At 47.6% G+C, this 20,709-nt stretch overlaps 1 protein-coding gene across 1 annotated transcript in view; it reads left to right on the plus strand.

Moving 5' to 3' along the window:
• The window catches only part of LHFPL4 (LHFPL tetraspan subfamily member 4), a 28,031-nt gene extending 13,917 nt beyond the window's left edge, over positions 1-14,114 (plus strand). The window contains exons 3-4 of the mRNA XM_079122393.1: positions 8,704-8,940; positions 11,979-14,114. Of these exons, the coding sequence (XP_078978519.1) occupies positions 8,704-8,940; positions 11,979-12,079 (338 nt within the window). The 3' untranslated portion in view covers positions 12,080-14,114. The remainder of the gene's footprint in view (positions 1-8,703; positions 8,941-11,978) is intronic.
• The last annotated feature ends 6,595 nt before the right edge of the window (positions 14,115-20,709 follow it).

The raw sequence follows: 20,709 nt of genomic DNA on the forward strand, positions 1-20,709 counted from the left end.
GTGTGTGTGTGTGTGTGTGTGTGTATACACACACAGACACACACAAACACACAATATTCTAAAGAAGGAGAGAAAATGGAATTATATATGATAGTACATTTGGTGTTCAGTTAAAATCAAAAGAGGCAGGAGAACAGAAGAGAAAAACAGGAATAAATAACAAAGGCAACAAACAGAAACCAGTAACAAACCTGGTAGGCAATAGTCCGGCAGTATCAGTAATCATTTTGAATGGCAAGGCTTAAATGCACCTGTTAAAAACAGATTGTCAGAATGGATCAAAAAACAAGACCCAGTTTTATGTTGTCTTTCAAGGAACACACTTTAACTCTAAAGAAGCATATGGATTAAAAGTAAATGGATGGGGCTGGGGAGATAGCTCAGTTGGTAGAGTGCTTGCTTTGCAAGCACAAACCCGTGGGTTTGATCCCCGGCACGGGGAGCGGGGGGGGGGGGGGGGGGGGGGGGGAAGTAAATGGATGGAGCTGGGCACTGGGGCACACACCCAAATCCCAGCTACTAGGGAGGTGGAGGCAGGAGGTTTGCAATTTCAAGGCCAGCCTCAGCAATTCAGTGAGGCCCTAAGTGGCTCAGTGGTCAAGTGCCCCTGGGTTCAATCCCTGGTACCAAAAAAAAAAAAAAAAGGAATTTGCCATGTTGTTTCTTCTCCCTCGCAAAGGCTCTGTGAAATGGGTAGTGCAGCTGTTATGAGCCTCATTTTACTGGTGAAGAAACTGAAACCTGGAGAGGTAAAGTGACCTTGCCTAAAATTGCAGTGTAAAGGATGGAGCTGAGCCTCCTGTGGAGGCAGGAGGCAGGACAAGGTGGGATGTGTTCCTAAGTATGGGACATGTTCAGGATGGCACCAGGCACACTGTTCCATTTGCATTCCTTTATAACTTTGGAGAGAAGGTGTTGGTTTGGCGCTAATGTGTCTTCAGCTCCTCTCACACTTACTAATAGTCCTTTAAACAAAGAGATCAGCCCTAGGGCTCCAAGCATTTCTCAGGGAAAAGTGTCTAACTAGAAACTAAGAACATCATTTTGGTTTCATTATATTTATAGTGTCTTTCTATTTATGGCAAATGATTTGGGTTTCTTTTTCTTTGAAAGTGATTAAATTTACTTATTTTTCTCCCCATACTGGGGATTGAACTGAGGGGTGCTTTACCACTGAGCTTTGTCCCTAGCGCTTTTAATTTTTGGGGGGGGGGGGTGGTACCAGGGATTGAACTTGGGCACTCGACCTCTGAACCACATCTCCAGCCCTATTTTGTATTTTATTTAGAGGCAGGGTCTCACTGAGTTGCTTAGGGCCTCGCCATTGCTGAGGCTGGCTTTGAACTTGTGATCCTCCTGCCTCAGCCTCCTGAGTCACTGGAGAGGCATGAGCTACTTGCTCTTTTTTTTTTTTTTTTAATTTTAGTTGTAGGTGGACACAATACCTTTATTATTTTTATTTATGTGATGCTGAGGATCAAACCCAGTGCCCCATGCATGCAAGGCAGGTGCTCTACCACTGAGCCACAGCCCATAGACTCACTTTTACTTAAAATGTGAATGGAATCCCTGGTACCCTGTATCACAAAAAAGTGAGTCTATTAAAAGAAAAACACAAAGGACCTGTCTAGACTTGAATACTGATCCCACCACTTACTGTGTGACACTGGATAAGACAGTGAATAAATTCCTCCAAGCCTTGGCTTTCTCAGAAAATGAGGGTGATATTTTTCCCATATCACAATTTTTTTTTTTTAAGATTAAATGAGATGCTGACTGTTAGGAGTTTAGCAACCTGGCACATAGTTAAGCACTCAATTTAAAAAAAAATTTCTTCCTTTTCTCCTCCTCCTCCTCCTCCTCCTCCTCCTTTCTCCTCCTCCTCCTCCTTTCTCCTCCTCCTCCTTCTTTCTCCTCCTCCTCCTCCTCCTCCTCCTTTCTTCTCCTCCTCCTCCTCCTCCTCCTTTCTTCTCCTCCTCCTCCTCCTTTCTCCTCCTCCTCCTCCTCCTCCTCCTTTCTTCTCCTCCTCCTCCTCCTCCTCCTTTCTTCTCCTCCTCCTCCTCCTTTCTTCTCCTTCTCCTCCTCCTCCTCCTCTTCTTGGGTATGCCGGGAGTTGTATCAGGGCCTTGAGCATGCCAGGCAAGTGCTTTACCACTGGGCTACACCCCCAGCCCAATGTTAATATTATTATTATTTTTATTTATTTATTGTTTTTAGGTATACATGACAATAGGGTGTATTTTTTTCTTTTTTTCTTTTTTTTTTTTTTGGTGCTGAGGATTGAACCCAGGGCCTCATACTTACAAGGCAAGCACTCTACCGACTGAGCTATCTCCCCAGCCCAATAGGGTGTATTTTGACTATTGTACATACATGGGATGCAACCCATTACAATTTTGATGCATTCTTGTGGTTGAGCATGATGTGGAGTTACACTGCTCATGTATTCATATGTGAGCATAGAAAACTTATGTCCAAATCATCCTACTGTCTTTTCTATTCCTCCCTTCCCATCCCTTCATTCCCCTTTGTATAATCTGATGAACTTCTGTATTTCCTCTCCCTACCCTCCCTTGTTAAGTGTTAGCATCCACATATCAGAGAGAACATTTGACTTTTGGTTCTTGGGGACTGGCTTATTTCACTTAGCATGATATTCTCCAGTTCCATCCATTTACCAGCAAATGCCATAATTTCATTCTTCTTTATGACTGAGTAATATTCTAGTGTGTATATGTACCACATTTTCTTTATCCATTCATCTGTTGAAGGGTACCTAGTTTAGTTCCATAGTTTTGCTATTGTGAATTGAGCAGCTATGAACATTGATGTGGCTGTGTCACTGTAGTATGCTGATTTTAAGTCCTTTGGATATAAACCAAGGAGTGGGATAGCTGGGTCAAATGGTGGTTCCATTCAAAGGTTTCTGAGGAATCTCCACACTGCTTTCCATAGTGGTTGCACCAATTTGCAGTCCCACCAGCAATGTATGAGTGTACCTTTTCCCTCACATCCTCGCCAACATTTATTGTTGCTTGTGTTCTTGATGATTGCCATTCTGACTGGAGTGAGATGGAATCTCAGTGTAGTTTTGACTTGCATTTCTCTAATTGCTAGAGATGTTGAACATTTTAAAATATATTTTTGACCATTCATATTTATTCTTCTGTGAAGTGCCTGTTCAGTTCCTTTGCCCATTTATTGACTGGGTTGTTTATTTATTTATTTTTGGTGTTAAGTTTTTTGAACTCTTTGTATATCCTGGGGATTAATGCTCTATCTGAGGTGCAGGTGGTAAAGATTTTCTCCCATTCTAAAGGCTCTCTGTTCATGCAATTCCCATCAAAATTCCAATGACTTTATTCATAGAAATAGCAAACACAGTCATGAAATTCATTTGGAAAAATAAGAGGCTTAGAATAGCCAAAGCGATCCTTAGAGAGAAAAACAATGCAGGAGGCATCACAATACCAGACCTTAAATCATACTACAGAGCTATAGTAACAAAAATGGCATGGTATTGGCACAAAAATAGAGTTGAAGACCAATGGAACAGGGTAGAAGACACAGAGACATACCCACATACATACAGTTATCTCATGCTAGGCAAAGGCCCTGTAAACATATGTTGGAGGAGAGATAGCCTCTTCAACCAATGGTGCCAGGAAAACCGGAAATCCATATGTAGTAGATTGAAATTGAACCCCTATATCTCACCCTGCACAAAGCTCAACTCCAAATGGATCAAGGACCTAGACATTAGACCAGAGACCATGCGCAGACTAGCAGAATAGGCCCAAATCTGCATCCTATCAGCTCAGGAACAGACTTCCTCAAAGGCTCCAGGATGGAAGTGTCCGGGGTCTCCTGAGCACTGATGGCCTTCAGATCTGGAGTAAAAGCTTCAGTGGCCGTCACGACACACATTCTCAGGAATCGTCTTCCTTTAGACACTTCACAGGAGCTCAGTCACCAGATAAAGAGCTTCGTGTCCCTATGACCTCTTCACTTTTGTTCCAGTAACCCGTCCAGCAGATTCCTTACCACACCACCGGGTTCTTCTCAATGAGCTCCTGGTTGTGGGGTATGCGTTCCCTTTCTTCTCTGATGTTACTCAGGGATGGAAGTGTCAGGGGTCTCCTGAGCAGTGCTGACCTTCGGGTCTGGAGTAGAAACTTCAGCAGCTACCATGACCCACATCCTCAGAAACTGCCTTCTTCAGACATTTGATATCAGTCACCAGATGAAAGCTGCTGGCAGGACCCTGTCTACTCACCAGAGCAAGACGGTCTCCCCAATATTAATGTTATTAATCTTAATTTTGCTATAATACCTCCTGCTTGAAGCAGGGAAAGTCTGTGGTCTGTGGTGTGTGGAGCTACTGGAGGGAAATGCCTCATCCTAGGACTCCTCTGCCTACACTCAACCAAGGATAGTCACCCCTCAGGGGACATTTACCAATGTTCAGAGACTTTCTTTCTTTCTTTTTTTTTTTTTTTTTGGCGGTGCTGGGGATTGAACCCAGGCCTTGTGCTTGCAAGGCGGGCACTCTACCAACTGAGCTATCTTCCCAGCCCTGTTCGGAGACTTTCTAAAAAACATTACAACATGGGATTGCCACTGGGATCTAGTGGGTAGAGGCTAGGGACGATGCTAAACATCTCAGGGTACACAGGACGAGTTCCCTGCCACAAAGAATTCTCCAACCTGAATTTGGAAGATGCCGAGGTGAGAAACCTTGCCCCACCGCATCCTGCATCTGTGTCTGTGCCACAGTGGCAGCTGGCTCTTTTTTTTTTTTAATAATAACTTTATTTAATTTTGTATGTGGTGCTGAGGATCGAACCCAGTGCCTCACGCATGCTACGCAAGCACTCCACCACTGAGCCACAATCTCAGCCCCGCAGTTGTCTCTTTTGCCAGCTCCTAACCTCCAAAAGACACTTGAACTTGGAACCCAAGGACCTCAGCCTGTTTCTTCATCCAGCAAATGGGAATGCTGGAGCCTGTCTTGTCTATGACATTGCATCTCTTGATGGTTGAGCTTCTTGGGCACTTTCCTGACCTGATCTTTTCCTTTCTCCCTCCAGGTTCAAGGAAACCCATCTTTGTGTGTGTTTGCGTGCTCGTGTGTGTGCTGGGGATTGAACACAGAGGTGCTTTACCACTAAGCCACGTCCCCAGCCCTTTTCATTTTTATTTTGAGACAGGATCTCAATAAGTTGCTTAGGGCCTCTCTAAGTTGCTGAGGCCGGCTTCAAACTTGCAATCCTCCTGTTTCAGCTTCCTGAGAGGCGCATACCATCAGACCCAGCAAGGAAACCCAGCTTTAACTTTTCTTCTTTGGTTTGACTTCTGGGTGCTTCCCATTCTTGGAGTTGCTTTTTTGGCCCCATGGCCACCATCTGAAATCCTACGGAGCAAAGGATGACAAGGGAATGCTCCAGCTTTCTCCGACCACCTGTGTCCTTCTGGGTCTTGCTCCTAGTTGGTTTCCTGTGAAGCACTCCTTGACGTGTATACTGATTCTGTTTGTGTGTTAACTTGATTGAATTTCAGAGCATGGGCCTCAGACACTGTGCTTATCCCCAGCATGCCGCATAGTGAAGGGCACGTGACAGGCACTCAGAAATTTACTTGTGGAATGTATGAACTGAGATGAAGGAAGGGAGAGGGAACGGCGTGAGGGGATAAAGAGGGAAGAAAAGCAAAGAGGGGGTGCTGAATGAATGTTAAATGTTGAGAGACATAAACGGAAAAGGGAGAGTCTAAGCTCAGATTTGAGCACAACCTCAGGGGAAAGAAGGAGAGGGAAAGGAGGGAGAGAGAGAGAGAGAGAGAGAGAGAGAGAGAGAGAGAGAGAGAGAGAGAGAGAGAGAGAACCAAACAATGTACAGGGAAGGAACCCCAGGTTTCCATGCCCGGGTTGCAGAGGGGAGAGGTCTGCCTGCAGTTAAGATTAAGCTGCAAGTTGGAAGGCTACAGTGCTGGGATACAGGAGCAGTTTCCATGGAGACAGGGATGCTCCAGGGAGCGAAAACAGAGTGTGTGGCGGTGGCCTGCCACTGTAGCACTCAGGGAGAGGAGGGCAGGAAAGGAGATGGACAGGCAGATTGGCCATGTCGGGGCTTTTCCCTACTGCCTCTTCCTGGAGATTCAGAGGGTGTCAGGGGAGGCAGGAGCCCTTGCGTAGGGCCAGGGAGACGCTGAGGGCTGAGTGCAGTGCAGGCACTGAGACCACTCCTCCTTTCCTTGCTCCTGTGTTTGAACCTCTTCCCCTCTCCATTAGGGTCTCCAGGTCTGGCAACGTGTCCGGGGTCTGTGGGCAGAGGGGTGGTCAGTCCTTCCCGGTAGGCTCCTCCTCTTCCCGCACTGTCAGTGCAGGAGTGCCCGAGGGCCAAGTCCTGTGCCTTCCCTTGGGTCTCCACGACGTCCAGTCTCCAGAATTTAAATACCCACAACTGCCCGCAGCTACCAAATTTGCCTCTCCAAACTGTTCCCGAGGTCCAGACTGGCTCTCCACGGGGGTATCCAGCGGTCATCTTCAGACTTGTTTAATTCTTTAACTTGCCCAGCTCATTTCTGCCGTAGGGCTTCTCTATTTTCCATTTCCTTTGCCTGGAACTCTCTTCCCAGTCTTTGAGGAGCTGTGAGTGCCACCAGAGCAGAGAACTGCCTTGGAGGAGGCACGCGTTGGAGTGCAGAGGAAGCCCCCTAGAATGCGCACATGCGCATTCTGGTTACCTCTGGGGAGCCCTGCATCAGGATGAGGTGCACGTGTGGGGAGTGGAGTAGAATCCCTGCAGCTTCTTGGGGAGGAGGGGCCCCACTCTGCTGGAGGTTTGAGGATCTGGGGCGTGGGGAGCGCTTCCTTGCACAGGAGATGAGGAAGTGGCAAAGCTGAGGGCCCACTTCCCACCCTGGGCACCGGGTGGGCCACATAGATCGTGGACAGAACTGACCACCACCCATACTTAAGTCACCGCTGACATCTGAAACGCAGGTTAATCACCCTCTGGGCCTACCACGGGGTCAAGGGCCCCACACTTCCAAACACAGCCCTGCTCAACCTTCAGATCTCAGACATGGTGACCCAGAGGCTGGCGAGACTGACAGATGTTACAGGGCAACAAACCTTCAGACAGAGCCAGTCCTCCGAGACCAAGTCTCCACGTGGGCCGACTAAGTCCCGTGGCTCTGATTGGCCTGTGATGCAGCATGTGCCTCTCTCGCAGCCAATCACTGTTACAAGGAACTGATTGGCTCAGGCTTGAGCCAACCCAGTCTAAGTGCTGGAAGAGCCCGCCCTCACCGCTAAGGCTGGGATTGGCAGAGGTAGGTAGGTCGCTTAACCCAAATCAGGTGCATGCCAACCAGGGAATTATTTAGAAGTCCCCTCGGCCTCTTCTCCTTTTTTCTGTCAAGTCTCTCCCTCCCCACCTGAAAACACCCCCACATTATTTATTTGCATAATTATTATTTTAATCATTATGACTAGTTTTACTACTAACAGCTAACATTTATCCTTTACATTTAACACTTACTGATGCAAAGCACTTTACTTTGTCATCTCCCTGTAATCGTTATAACCGCTTGACGATATCCTCCCCGTTTTATAGATCTGTAAACTGAGGCACAAAGGTGAAGGAATTCACTCCAGGGCACACATCTAGCAAACAGCAGAGCCTCAGCCCTCTTAACCATTTTGCTATAATATTCCTCTCCTCCACTGCAAGCTCCATGGGACACAAATCCAAGTGCCCTTCCCCTAACTCATCTGGCCTGGCACACATAGGCCCTCAAGAAATACTGCCTACGTGAGTGCCTGCCACTACCCGATGTGTCTTACAAGAGTTATTTCACTTAATCTTCCTCATCACCCTGTGAGGTAAATACTGTGCTTTCTACTGTTTCAGCGGAAACAGACCCATTCAGCCTCTGCAGCACCCGCAAAGTCGCACAGCTAGTGAGTGGAAGAACTAGGTTCAGCCCTGCAGTTGGTACTCAGTGGCTTGTTCTCTTAGTGCAGTTGCTGGGATGGGCAACTCCATAAACGGGAATGCCGGGACGGGAGTGACTCCATAAACAATAGTTGAATGAAAGACAAAACAAGAAGAAAACGAAACAAAAACAAAACAAAACAAAAAACAAGGGTGGGAGAGGGTAAGAATTTAAGAATGGCTAGGATGTTAGAGGGACCTGGAAGAGGTTGTGCTTTGCTACTTTCTCTTTTTTATTCTTATTTTTTGGTACTAGGAATTGAACCCAGGGCGCTTTACCACTAGCGCTACATACATCCCCAGCCCTTTTTAATTCTGATTCAGGGTCTCCCTAAGTAGGTGAGGCTGACCTCGAATTTGCTATCTTCCTGTCTCAGCCTCCTGAGCCGTCGATGGGATTATAGGAGTGTGCCACTGTGGCAGCTTGCTATTTTCTCGTGTTTCCCAGAAGGTTTTTGGAGGAGTTGATTTTATGGGGGGTGGGGAGGAGGGATAAGGCATTGAGGGTTCCAGAAAGTTCCTTGTGTCATTATCTGTCCTTGGAACCTACAGGACAGTTAACAAGCACTCGCATTGATGGGCTTAGCAGCAACCCTGAAGCCCAGACTGAGGGGGGACTTCTAGTGTCCCCAGGATCTAGAGAGTAACCATCCCTTCTCTCTCCCTTCCTGACCATGGCGGTGGGCCCGGCTCGCGCCGCCAGCTCTGTGCCTCGTTCTGGGCTGCATGATCTTCCCTGACGGCTGGGACGCCGAGACCATCCGGGACATGTGCGGGGCCAAGACGGGGAAGTACTCCCTGGGGGACTGTTCGGTGCGCTGGGCGTACATCCTGGCCATAATCGGCATCCTCAACGCCCTCATCCTCTCCTTCCTCGCCTTCGTGCTGGGCAACCGGCAAACAGACCTGCTGCAGGAAGAGCTGAAGCAGGAGAACAAGGGTGAGTGCGGCCGCCAGCGGGGCGGGAGGGCGAGGCCTTCGGCCCGGGTGGGGGCAATTTCAGGTAAAATAACCAGTTATGCAAAAATTAGAAACGCTACAGACAAGACCGTCGGCTTGAAAACAATTTGATGAAATCCCTCAGATCCGATCATTTTCATGCCCACCACCTAGCAAACCCACCTCGGGCTACAGCCCCTTAGAAAGCAAAGAATGCAGGTTCACAACGGACCAGCGGGTGGGTCGGTCACATCGCTAAGTAGTTCACAGCTGTGAAAAGGAACGCGCTTCAGTTACCTGTAACAGAATGGATGCAGCTGGGAAGCATAATATCGACAGGAAAAAATAAATTCCAGAAGATGACAGAATGATATAATTATTGTGCTCAAAACCACGCAAAACGAAGCAATGTTATTGTTTAAACATATGGTAACAGTATGTGTTTTGTTTTTTTTTAAAGCAAAGAAATGATAAATACAAAAGGTAGGATGGTGGTTATCTGTGGTTGGGATGGAAGGGGAGGAATCTGGAGCATGAGATGGGGGCATGTAGGTATATTCAAATTATTGGTAGAATTATAGGTTTTTTTTTGTTGTTGTTTTGTTTTTTGTTTTTCTTACATACTGGAGATTGAGCCCGGGGCATCTACCACTGAGCCATACCCCAGCCTTTTTAATTTTTTAGTTTGAAACGGTTTCACTAAGTTGATGAGCTGGCCCCAAACTTGTGCTCCTTCAGTTCTTTTTTTTTTAAAAATTTTTAGTTGTACATGGATACAATACTTTTATTTGTATGGGATGCTGAGTATGGAACTCAGTGCCTCACATGTGCTAGGCAAGTGCTGTACGATTGAACTACAACCCCAGCCCTCCTCCAGTTTTTGAATGGTATGGTTCTCAGGTGGTTATTACAGTATGCTATATAATTAGTATATCATAGATTATATTAGTGTAATATATGTTAGTATAAACTTTTATATATATCAAGTAACAGTAAAATACCATATAGAAAAAATTTACACATAAGACCAGAGTCTCAGGGTAACTGCTGTTGTCAGACCCTTTTCTGTGCAGGTACACACATCATAATGTAAGAGGAAGGAACTGTAGTTTATTTTACTCTCTTTTCAGGAGCTATCGCAGAGGTTTTCAGGTCTCTGCTGTTATTGACAATTTTACAATGAACACCTTTGTTCTGCCTTCTCATACAGATGTTCAATTTTTTCTTGGAATCTCAAGAAGTAGAATTGCATGCTTAAAATTTTTAATTATAAGTTGGGCATGGTGGCACATGCCTATAATCATAGAGATGTGGGAGGCTGAGGTAGGAGGATCAGCCTCAGAAACTTACAAAGATCCTCAACAAAACTTAGTGGGACCCTGTCTCAAAATAAAAAGGACTGGGAATGTAGCTGGGTAGTAAAGTGTCTTTAGGTTCAATCCCCAGTACCAAAACAAAATGAAACAAAAAATGATAGTGTGAGATGATTCTTTAAAGGGGTGGTATCAAGCAGAGATTTTTGATCCAAAGGTCCACCTGCCCCCAGAGCTGGGAGAGACTGCATCAATGTGTCTGTCAGGGTGTTCATTCTTTACTCTGAAAATGGGAGTAGTAATTTTCATAGTTCCCCTCTTCCTTGAGCATGTGCCAGATCTATGTGTAGCACTTTGCATGAATTATACTCATCTCTTGGGGGGTGTCTCTCCTCTCCTATACAATAGAAACAATGGTAGTGAGGATTAAATGAGATAATGTATGCATCCTGCTACTTCATTTGGCAGGAGATGACAATTAGTATCATGGTGGAAGTCTTAGACTGTGAAGGCAGATTGCATTGGAAGCAGTTTGATCTTAAAAATTACTTAACCTGCACTCCATAAAATGAGGTTGAGGAGAATACTGCCACCTCCCAGGGCTGTCATGCAAAGAAGAAAGACTGCTCCTGCAAAGAGGTGAGCAGGGTCTGGCATATGGGGAACCTGCTCACCAACACTGTCAGTCCTCACCCAGACATCATGACCACTTTTACCGAGAAGAAAGCAAGCCCACGTTTAGAGAGGTGGAGTAATTTGCCCAAGGTCATCTAAGTGGTGCAGTGGGATTTTGAAACACAGGCCCTAGTCCAAAGTCTAAGCTCTACTCTGCTCTCAGCCTGGTGAGGCTCTTCTTCTATCCCCTTTTCAGGACCCTCTTGGGACAGTGATCTGCTAACCTGTCTTGAGAGTCCAAGGGGTTTCTGTGGTCTTGGTGTGAGGTCAGGGCCTGCCCTCTGGTGGCAGCTTCTAGAAGTGCAAGACCAAGACTGCTGTGGGTCTTTTGTGAGGGACTTTGGGCTATGACTAGGGCCAGGTGAGCCCACTAGTCTTTCTTCCTAATGCTCTTTAACAGTTGACAAAGAGGAGCCCTGTTTTGCCTTCATTCAGTGCTTGGGATCTCCATCCCTCATTGGGAGTTCAAAATGAGCCAGCTTTTCAGTTTAGTTCTGAGGAACAAAAATCAAAACCAAAATACATTACCACAATTTCCAAGATTTACTATGTGCCAAGTCCTTGGCTGACTTTTTGTGTGTGTGTGTGTGTGTGTGTGTGTGTGTGTGTGTGTGTGTGTGTGTGTGGTGGTACTAGGGATTGAACCCAGGGAACTTTACCACTGAGCCACATCCCCAGCTCTCCCCAGTCCCCTTTTCTAAATTTTGAGATAGGGTCTCACCAAGTTGTTTGGGTTGGCCTTAAACTTGGCAATCCTCCTGCCTCAGTGTCTCAAGTCACTGGGATTCTAGGTGTGCACAACTGGGCCCAGTTGTCAAGTGGCGTGTCACCACTCTGTGAAGTAGGCTGTTATCCCCATTTTACAAATGAAAATTGGGGCTTAGGGAGGTTGGATGGGGTGTGGAAGGGCATCCTGCTAGTCAGTGGTTTGGTTGGCATTTCAGAATCTGCGCTGTGTCCCCTCACTTTTGCCCTGGGGAGTGGCCACGGGGAGCCCTAATGGCCCAGTGGTCTCTGACTTTTTCCGTCTCTCTTTCTCTCTCTCTCTCAGATTTTGTGGGCTCTACAGTAAGCTCTGTGTTGCGGCCAGGGGCTGACGTATCTGGATGGGGAGTCCTTCCCTGCCCTGTGGCTCACTCACAGGGACCCTGAAAGCCAGGATCACAGCCCAGGGATTGGCCTGACCTCAACTTGTCCTGTCTCCTGCCCTCTCATCTGTCCACTCAGGCTCCGAGGGAAGACCTGATCTCAGACTGACTTCTCACCTACGGCCAGCCTTTGAGTTCCAGGCTTTGAAGAGAAGATGGGCCTGTCCATACCCTGGCAGAGGGGAGAGGCACTCTAGACCCTAGGAGGGCCTGATTCAGGCTCCTGCCTCAATTTGACCTAAAGGAGCCTGAACGCCACCGTCCCTTGGGTTTCTCCTCTCCTCTCCAGACTGGCCTGGAAGTCCCTGCAGATCCCTAGGGGATGGAGGCGCTGTGGTTCCAGCTCTCAGTCTGGAGGGCTGCTGCCTGGCTGTAACCTCGCCTCCCTAGTCCCTGTCTACTACAGAAATTTATTGAAGACGCTGCCCCAGGTGGGCATGTGGGCTGGACTTTTCCTTCTTCTTCTTTTTTTTTTTTCTTTTCTCTTTTTGCCGAGGATGGTTCCACCATGTCTGCCACAGAGCTCCAGGTGCCAGGTCTCCTCTGCCTCAATTCTAGCCTGCTCCCAGCACTCCCAAAGGAATCTGAGCTGTACCAAGGGAGAAAGCACAGGGCTTCCCTGTCAGCCACGGACTGTGGCCCTGGTCAGCCCAGAATCTGAGAAAAGACAGGCTCTGGAGGCAGCTGGGGCTCATGAGCTGCCTAACCTGAGCCTGGCCTGGCCTCTGCTGGCATGTCTCCTCGGTGACTGGACCCTTGACCCTGGCCTGTTTTGTACAGCACAGACTTATGGGCCCTGTGGTCGGGGTTGGGGTAGGGGAGGGGGGCCTGAGGTGGGGAGTTAGGGGTGCATTGCCCCTTCTGCCCCTTCTCATGCCCCCCACACCCTGGGCATCTGCCAAGGGCAGAGACTGTCTTGCCTCTTTGATACTTTTCTGCATAACTTGAACTTGCAGGTCACCTCTGAACAGGGTACCCTTGTCCCCATCCCTAGGCCTTGTTACCCTGTCCCTGCCTCTTCCTCCTCCTTGCCCACTTCTCGCCTTGCAATGTGCCCAGGGTCTGCAGCCTGATGGGCAGTGCTTGGAGCCGAGGCATGAATGAGTATATGTGTGTGCGTGCGTGCGTGCGTGCCTGTGTGAATGTGTGTGTGTGCGCGCGCGCGTGCGTGTGAATTGGGGAGGGGCAGATGAGAAATCTTCACCCTCTCCTCCCACTGTGGGGGCTTGGCAGGGAGCGAGTGAGGGACTCCAGGTGTTTTTTGGACATCTCTCATTACCTTGTGGATTTTGTGGCAGAACCATCTAGCTTTGGGAGTCCTCCACCCTGGGGCCTGGACCACCCCTTTCAGCACCCAGTCAAGGGCAGCAGACTAGCTAGTGTGCCGGCTCCTATTCCCACTGCCTGGTCCGCTGCTGAGAAAGATCGTGGCGCCCCCTGCAGGCTTCACGGGGAAGTGCATTATCGTTTAGTAATGCGGCTTCAGCTAGAGGGGAGGAAAGCAGCTGGAGTGCCATATTTACCACCCTTGTGTTCATTTCAGTAGGATGTGAACCTGAGAGGATTCCCAAGAAGCCACCTGTGCATGGCTCCTTCCTCTGGACCCAAACTGGAGTCAGATGCTGGGTCTGGGAGGGTTCCTGATACCTGGAACTTTTCAAGTCCTGACCCTATCTCTTTACTAACTCTAGGCAAACCCCTCTCCCCAAAAGCTCTGGGCCCTGCACTGTGTTCCCCCCACCTGTTCTACACCACCCCATTCCCTGAAGCCACACCACAGGAGCCTTTCCGGGTAGGTGACCTGTACACCAGGGTCTTAGATGGGAGGGTGAGGGAAGGAGCCCCATGGGAGGAACTGGGGTTGGGTAGGAGTGGGTTCCCCAAAGTCAAACCAAAGCCCCGTTTTAGAGGAAGAGGGCAGAGTTAGGGAGTGATGGGAGGGTCCAGGAGCAAGTGATTGGCAATGAGAAAAAGAGGTGAGGAGAGGGGGAGGTGCAGAGGTACTGGAGACAGAAGACAGAGGGAGAGAAGAGAGGAAGATGGAGAGGTGCAGAGTGTGTGTGGAGGGAGGGTGGGAGGGTCTGAGAGACGTGCAGGGAAAGGACTAGGGGAAAAGCAAACAGACGATTTGCAGGGGGCACACCTGAGATGCAGGGGAAGAGAATGGGAAGGAGAGGACAGGAGAGGGGGAGAGAATGGGAAGGGGGCAAGATGACGGGGAACAAGGAAAGCAGCTGTGTGAGAAAGTGGGAAAGGGGGAGCTTGTTCCTTCAAGGACAGCTGCGGCCCTGGGGTGCCACCAGACTCTTGTGCTCCTGTGGAGAGGTTAGAACTGACTTCCTCAGATGCCAAGTAGCAGGAGGTCCGGGGCCCAACAGCCAAGACCCCATATCTCCAGGGACTGGAGTTGGGGGAGCCACACCAGAAGGGAATGAATTGAGGCAGTCCTCTCAATAGGTTGGCACTGGGTGGTAGGGAAGAAGGCGGCTAATTCCCTTTGGGGGTGGTCTGACGATGATCCCATGTCACCCTCCATGTAGCCAGCCTGGGTAGAGCAAGAGGCGACCTGGAGATGCACCAAGGAATTTGGGGTTAGGAAAGCAGGGTTGGGTGGACTGACGTCTGGCATGGGAAGGGTCAGGTTGCAGTGGGGACCAAACTGCGGCCTTGCCCCTGAGAGTTCAGCAGAGGTGGGGGTAGATGCTTCATTCAAGATCCCAGGAGAGACCTGGCCAGGCCCAAGGCTCTGATGACTCTCCTGGGCAATGAAGGCCTCAGGGGAAAGGCAGGCCTCTGCGGGCAAACTGGCCTTGGCCTTTGGGAGGTAACAGTTTCTGACCCCAGGAAGGCCTCTGACCAAGAGCCTTCTGGCCTTGTGTCCCTGAAAGAGTCCTCTGTCAGGGGGTCTGGCAGCTTTTTCTACCCTGGGGACTCTTCCAAGGAGAGTGAAAGCAGCCACAACCTGGAGGTGGTTCAGTCTCTGGCCCAAGGGGCTGGTCAGTGAAGTCCTTCTAGGCTGTGGGATGTGGAACTGGAACCTAGGGAGGAAAACTTTCTGAGGGGGTAAGAATGTGGGTAGGGTCAAGATCCTTTTCAGGCCTGGAACAGTCAAGAAGATGAGAGTTTTTAGATCAGCCTAGAAAGAAAGAGTCCCTGGCCTTGAGATTCTTGCTTGAGACCAGGGGGAACTGCCCTCCTCAAGCTTCCAGTGTGAACTGAGAAAGGAAGACCCTGTCTTTGGAGAAGCTGGGGTCTTCCCAGCACTAGAAACTTCCACAGGCCCCTGTCTGGTTCAGGACTAGCTTTTGGGAGGGACTGGAGTTTCCTGAGAAGGGAACGGGGAGCCATCGTCCTTCTCCTGGGCTCTGACTGACAGAGCTCTGAGGGCCTGTGCTGTGTCATTAGGGTAGCGTGGTGTCGTCTACACCCCATTAGTAAGTTCTGTCTGAATGTGTCCTTGCTGTTCATTGTCCAGTTTGGTACCATTTATTTTGGTCCTGACCCCTTCTGCTGCTGCTGGGTTTGAGCTTCAGTGCAGGTGGAATGACGTTCAAATAAAGAAACACTTTATATCACCCATTCTGACTGCTGCTTCTGAGTCCTGCCCCAGGGGCTCCAGGGTGGGGCCGGGTGAGATTAAAATGGACCTCTTGGCTGCCTATGCAGGGCCCTCCTACTGTGGCTTAATGAGACAGATTATTTTACCACGTTTTATGTCATGGTAAAATAAACTAAGCTGGGCATGGGTGGCACATGCCTGTCACCCCAGCTACTTGGGAGGCTGAGGCAGGAGGATTACAAGTTCAAGGCCTGCCAGCCTGGGCAGCTTAGTGAGACCCTGCCTAGCCCCCCAAAAAAGTCAGAGCATGACCGATAAGGCCCACAATGTTATTGGGAACCCAGGCTCCTATTTTTCTGTGCTGTCATTTTCAATCCTGGCTTTCTTTCCTCAAGAATACCTGATGGCCCAAGAAGACTACTGAAGCTCCAGTCACCTGGTCCACCTGAAGACTTCTGGAAATCCCATAGGATTGAGTCCTATGCATACTGTATTATGTGCAGCTATAGGGAAAATGTTAACTAGGTGCAATGTTAACCTAAATAAAACTGGGGTTCCTTATAAAGGAGACTAGATGGAGTGGGCGGCTGGCAGTATCTGCACACTCCTGATTGCTCAGGCTTGATTCTGTATTTGGGACTCTGACTACAACAAGGCTCCACCCTTTTCTGTCCATGTCTTGACCTCTTTCTAAATCCCCAGTGAGTAAGGGGAGATAACAACAGTGACTGTCTCACAGGGAAGAGGTAATTAGGGAATGCATGTAATTTGCTTCACGCAGTGTATGGTACACTTATTGTAACATGCACAACAAAGACCCTATTGTACAAGGGCGAGTCTGGTTGTGGAGATGAATATATACAAATAAGGTATAACTTGCTGGATGCAGGGCACTCTGGGTGCAGTTGGTAGGGTGGGTAGACTAGGAGAAAGTTTTGCTGTTCGATGAGAAGCTAGGCAAGGGTTAGGAAGGCCATGATAAAAGAGAGGGCAGCTTGAGGAGAGAGACCAAAGTCAAGAGGCAGAAGCGTACATGTGTTGATCTAAAATGATGCAGGAAATCTGACTTCTGAAGTGTGAGGGATGGAGGGGTCATAGATGGGCCTAGAAAGATAAACAAGGGCAGATCCTAAAGCAGCTCAGAAGCCACGTATAGGAGTCCAGAACTAAGAACACTGGGGAGCTACAGAAGGATTTTGAGCAGGAGAGGGGGAACAACTGAGTTCATGTTTGAGGAAGATCACTCAGTTTGTGGTGTTAGGAGGTTTGTGGATTAGAGAGAGACAATCTCAATCAAGGGAAATGAGAAGTCTGGTGCGAAGCAAGGTGGTGGCAGTGGGTCTGAGAGGAAAGAAATTCAATATTCAGGGAATAGAACTGAGGATACTTGGTGACTATGGGAATAAGGAAAAAAAGTGGTATTGAGAAGACTAAATTTTTTTTTTCTTGAAAGAAATGAAAGATTTGGAGAATTAAGATCTAATTTTGAGATGTGCTACATTTAAAACATGTGTGGGACACCCTAATGGATGTCCAGAGCCTTATGGAGTTGGGAACTCAACAGAATCATCAGCATACAGGTAATGATTGTCATCAGAGGTGCAGGTGTAGCTGGGTGCAGTGGCCCCGCCTGTGATCCTAGCCACTGTGGAGGCTTGAGGCAGGAGGATCTCAAGTTGGAGGACAGTCTGTTCAACTTAGCAAGAATTCTGTCTCAAAATAAATAAAGAAGGGTTGGGATGCAACTCCACAGCAAAATGCCCCTGGGCTGCATTTCCAGCACTGGGGAAAATAAGGAAAAGTGTGAATGTGACTGCCCAGGGTGACTACATGGTGTGAAAAAAGCAGCGGTTATGGTGTGATGGCAAATGCCTGATGCAAAGGAGCGGCAGAGGAAGAGATGGATGTCCATAAAGGAGAGGGTGGAAGTGTCAGAGGGCTTGACTTGGAAATTTGAGGATTTCAAGTTCAAGGATAGGTCAACTGGTTAAATGGAGCAGAGAGGTTCAGTAAAGGGGGCTGAAAAATGTGTCCAGTGGGTTTGGGGACAAGGAGGCCACATTGAAGTCTTTTGAGGGAGAGAGATGGAGGGGACAGAGTGACAATGAATGAGAAGTACAGATGGGGAGGAGGAAGGGGGAGGAGAAATTAGTGACTGGAATTCATTCAGTAAACAAAAAATACAGAAAGAGCCAGTAGTGGACAAAGCTCAGCACATTACTTCCAGTGGGCTGTGGAATCTCTTTCCTTGCATATTAGAGTGTCCTGAGTATCCACAGGTAGGAGCGAGTTGGAGGCTATGAGGAACAAGTCTGGTGTGAAGGGTGAACCACTGACCCAGGATGAAAGATAGAGAATCTTGAATACAGGGGAAGAGGTGGGGAGATGGAAAGATGTCAGATACTTTTGAGGAAAAGGAAGTGCAAAGTCTAAGGAGCACTCACCTCATGACATCCATCTTTTTTTTTTTAATTTATTTTTATTGTAAACAAATGGGATGCATGTTGTTTCTGTTTGTACATGGAGGAACAGCATACCATTTGCACATTCATACATTTACATAGAGTAATGATGTTTGATTCATTCCATTATTTTTTTCCTTCCCCCCCACCCCTCTCACCTCTCTTTTCCCTCTATACAGTCCCTCCTTCCTCCATTCTTGCCCCCCTCCCACCCCCCATTAAGTGTCATCATCCGCTTATCAGTGAGATCATTCCTCTTTTGGATTTTTGAGATTGGCTTATCTCACTTAACATGATATTCTCCAATTTCATCCATTTGCCTGCAAATGCCATAATTTTTATTCTTTATAGCTGAGTAATATTCCATTGTATATATATGCCACAGTTTCTTTATTCATTCATCAATTGAAGGGCATCTAGGTTGGTTCCATAGTCTGGCTATTGTGAATTGAGCAGCTATGAACATTGATGTGGCTGTATCTCTGTAGTGTGCTGATTTTAAGTCCTTTGGATATAGGCCAAGGAGTGAGATAGCTGGGTCAAATGGTGGTTCCATTCCAGGTTTTCTAAGGAATCTCCACACTGCTTTCCAGAGTGGCTGCACTAATTTGCAGTCCCACCAGCAATGTATGAGTGTACCTTTTTCCCCACATCCTCGCCAACACCTATTGTTGTTTGTGTTCTTGATAATCGCCATTCTAATTGGGGTGAGATGGAATCTTAGGGTAGTTTTGATTTGCATTTCTCTTATTACTAAAGATGTTGAACATTTTTTCATATATCTGTTGATTGCTTGTACATCTTCTTCTGTGAAGTGTCTGTTCATTTCCTTAGCCCATTTGTTGATTGGGTTATTTGTATTCTTGGTGTAGAGTTTTTTGAGTTCTTTATAGATTCTGGAAATTAGTGCTCTCTCTGAAGTATGAGAGACAAAGATATTCTCTCACTCTGTAGGCTCTCTCTTCACATTGCTGATAGTTTCCTTTGCTGACAGAATGCTGTCCCAGTTGTTGATTCTTGCTTTTATTTCTTGTGCTATGGGAGTCCTGTTAAGGAAGTCTGATCCTAAGCCAACAAGGTGAAGATTTGGACCTACTTTTTCTTCTATAAGATGCACGCATCCATCTTCTGTGTGCCCCAGGGGGTATGAGAGGAGCCTGGAAGTTTGGAACAGTTGCTAATGGTTCTAAAGATAGAGGACCACGAATCTGTCATCACAGAGAAGAGAAGGCAGGCTGGAGATTGACAGGTAGGCACAAGGGAAGGTGAGGGTCCTGAGTGTTTTAGAAATCTACCTTGGGATCTCAGTTGGGTGTTGAAGTAGATTTTGGAATGGGGCAATAGATGGAGGAAATGGAGTGACTAAGGGACTAAAAAGGAGCTGGAAGGACAGGAGATTGTGAGTAGAAAGCTGAATATTTGACCTGCATATTTCTAGGAATAATTATTATTAGGTACTAGAGATTGAACTCAGGAGTGCTTAACCACTGAGCCACATCCCCAGACCTTTTTTTGTATTTTATTTAGAGACAGGGTCTTGCTGAGTTGCTTAGGGCCTCGTTAAGTTACTGAGGCTGGCTTTCAATGTTATCATGTTATCAGCCTCCTGAGCCACTGGGATTACAGGTGTGTGCCTGTGCCCAGCAGTTTCCAGGCATTCCTGAAGATGACTGAGACAAGAAGCACCCTGGTTATGCTATCCATACAAATGGTGGGGAAAATGGCACAAGTTGGAGTGGAGGGGGAAAGATTTGCCAAAGCTGTCTGAAAATTAGAATAGTGGGAAAAACTTGAAAAATGATAACAATGAAAGAGGTCTAGCAGATGTCACAGGAGATTGTGAGCACCTGAGGGACAAGATGTAATTGTCTGGGAAGATTTGGGGAGAACCTCTATGCAATAGAACATGAGAGAATGAGCAGCTGCTTGATCAGTCTGCAAGGGAGGTGGTGGTGTCTATGGAGGAAAACAGAAGGAGCTCGGAGAACACAGTAGGAAGGCTGTGAGAGAAGGAGGAACAGGAGGGAGCTGCAGAGGTTGACTACAGAGCACTGGGGAGGCCAGGAGATAACATCCCCCTTTTGGAAGTTTAGTCATGGGGTCAGGAGTCTGAGTCTGGTGAATTCTACCAGACTCAGAAGTTTAAAATGGTACTCTAGTTTGAAACTCCTTTCCAGTTCACTAAGAGGAAAGAACTAATACTAGCACCTAGATCCACCCTGAGAATGCTGGCTGCTTCTCCAAATTAATTCACTTACTGACTCAACAGTGTATTTGTTGAATTTCCACTGTGGTTAGGGGTACTGTGAGGCTCTAGGACTACAGAAATAAATTAGGTTAGGCACAGGCTTGGTAAATCATCTCAGGCATATTTCTAGTGGCTAGGTAAGATCGTTTTTTACTTGCTTAAATATAACACAAATACAGAAAACAGTGTAAAACAAATGTACAACTTAAAGTATTATAAAATGCTCTTCTAATCACCATCAAGGAAATAGAATCTTGCTAAGCACCCCAGAAGTCCTTCATGTGCTCCCAGAAAGCGCCCCTACCTCCTGAATGTAACCACTCTCTCTCTCTCTTTTTGGTAGTGGGGATTGAACCCAGGGGCAC

This window comes from Sciurus vulgaris, assembly GCF_902686455.1.
Source record: "Sciurus vulgaris genome assembly, chromosome: 19".
In the NCBI taxonomy this organism is placed as follows: Eukaryota; Metazoa; Chordata; class Mammalia; order Rodentia; family Sciuridae; genus Sciurus; species Sciurus vulgaris.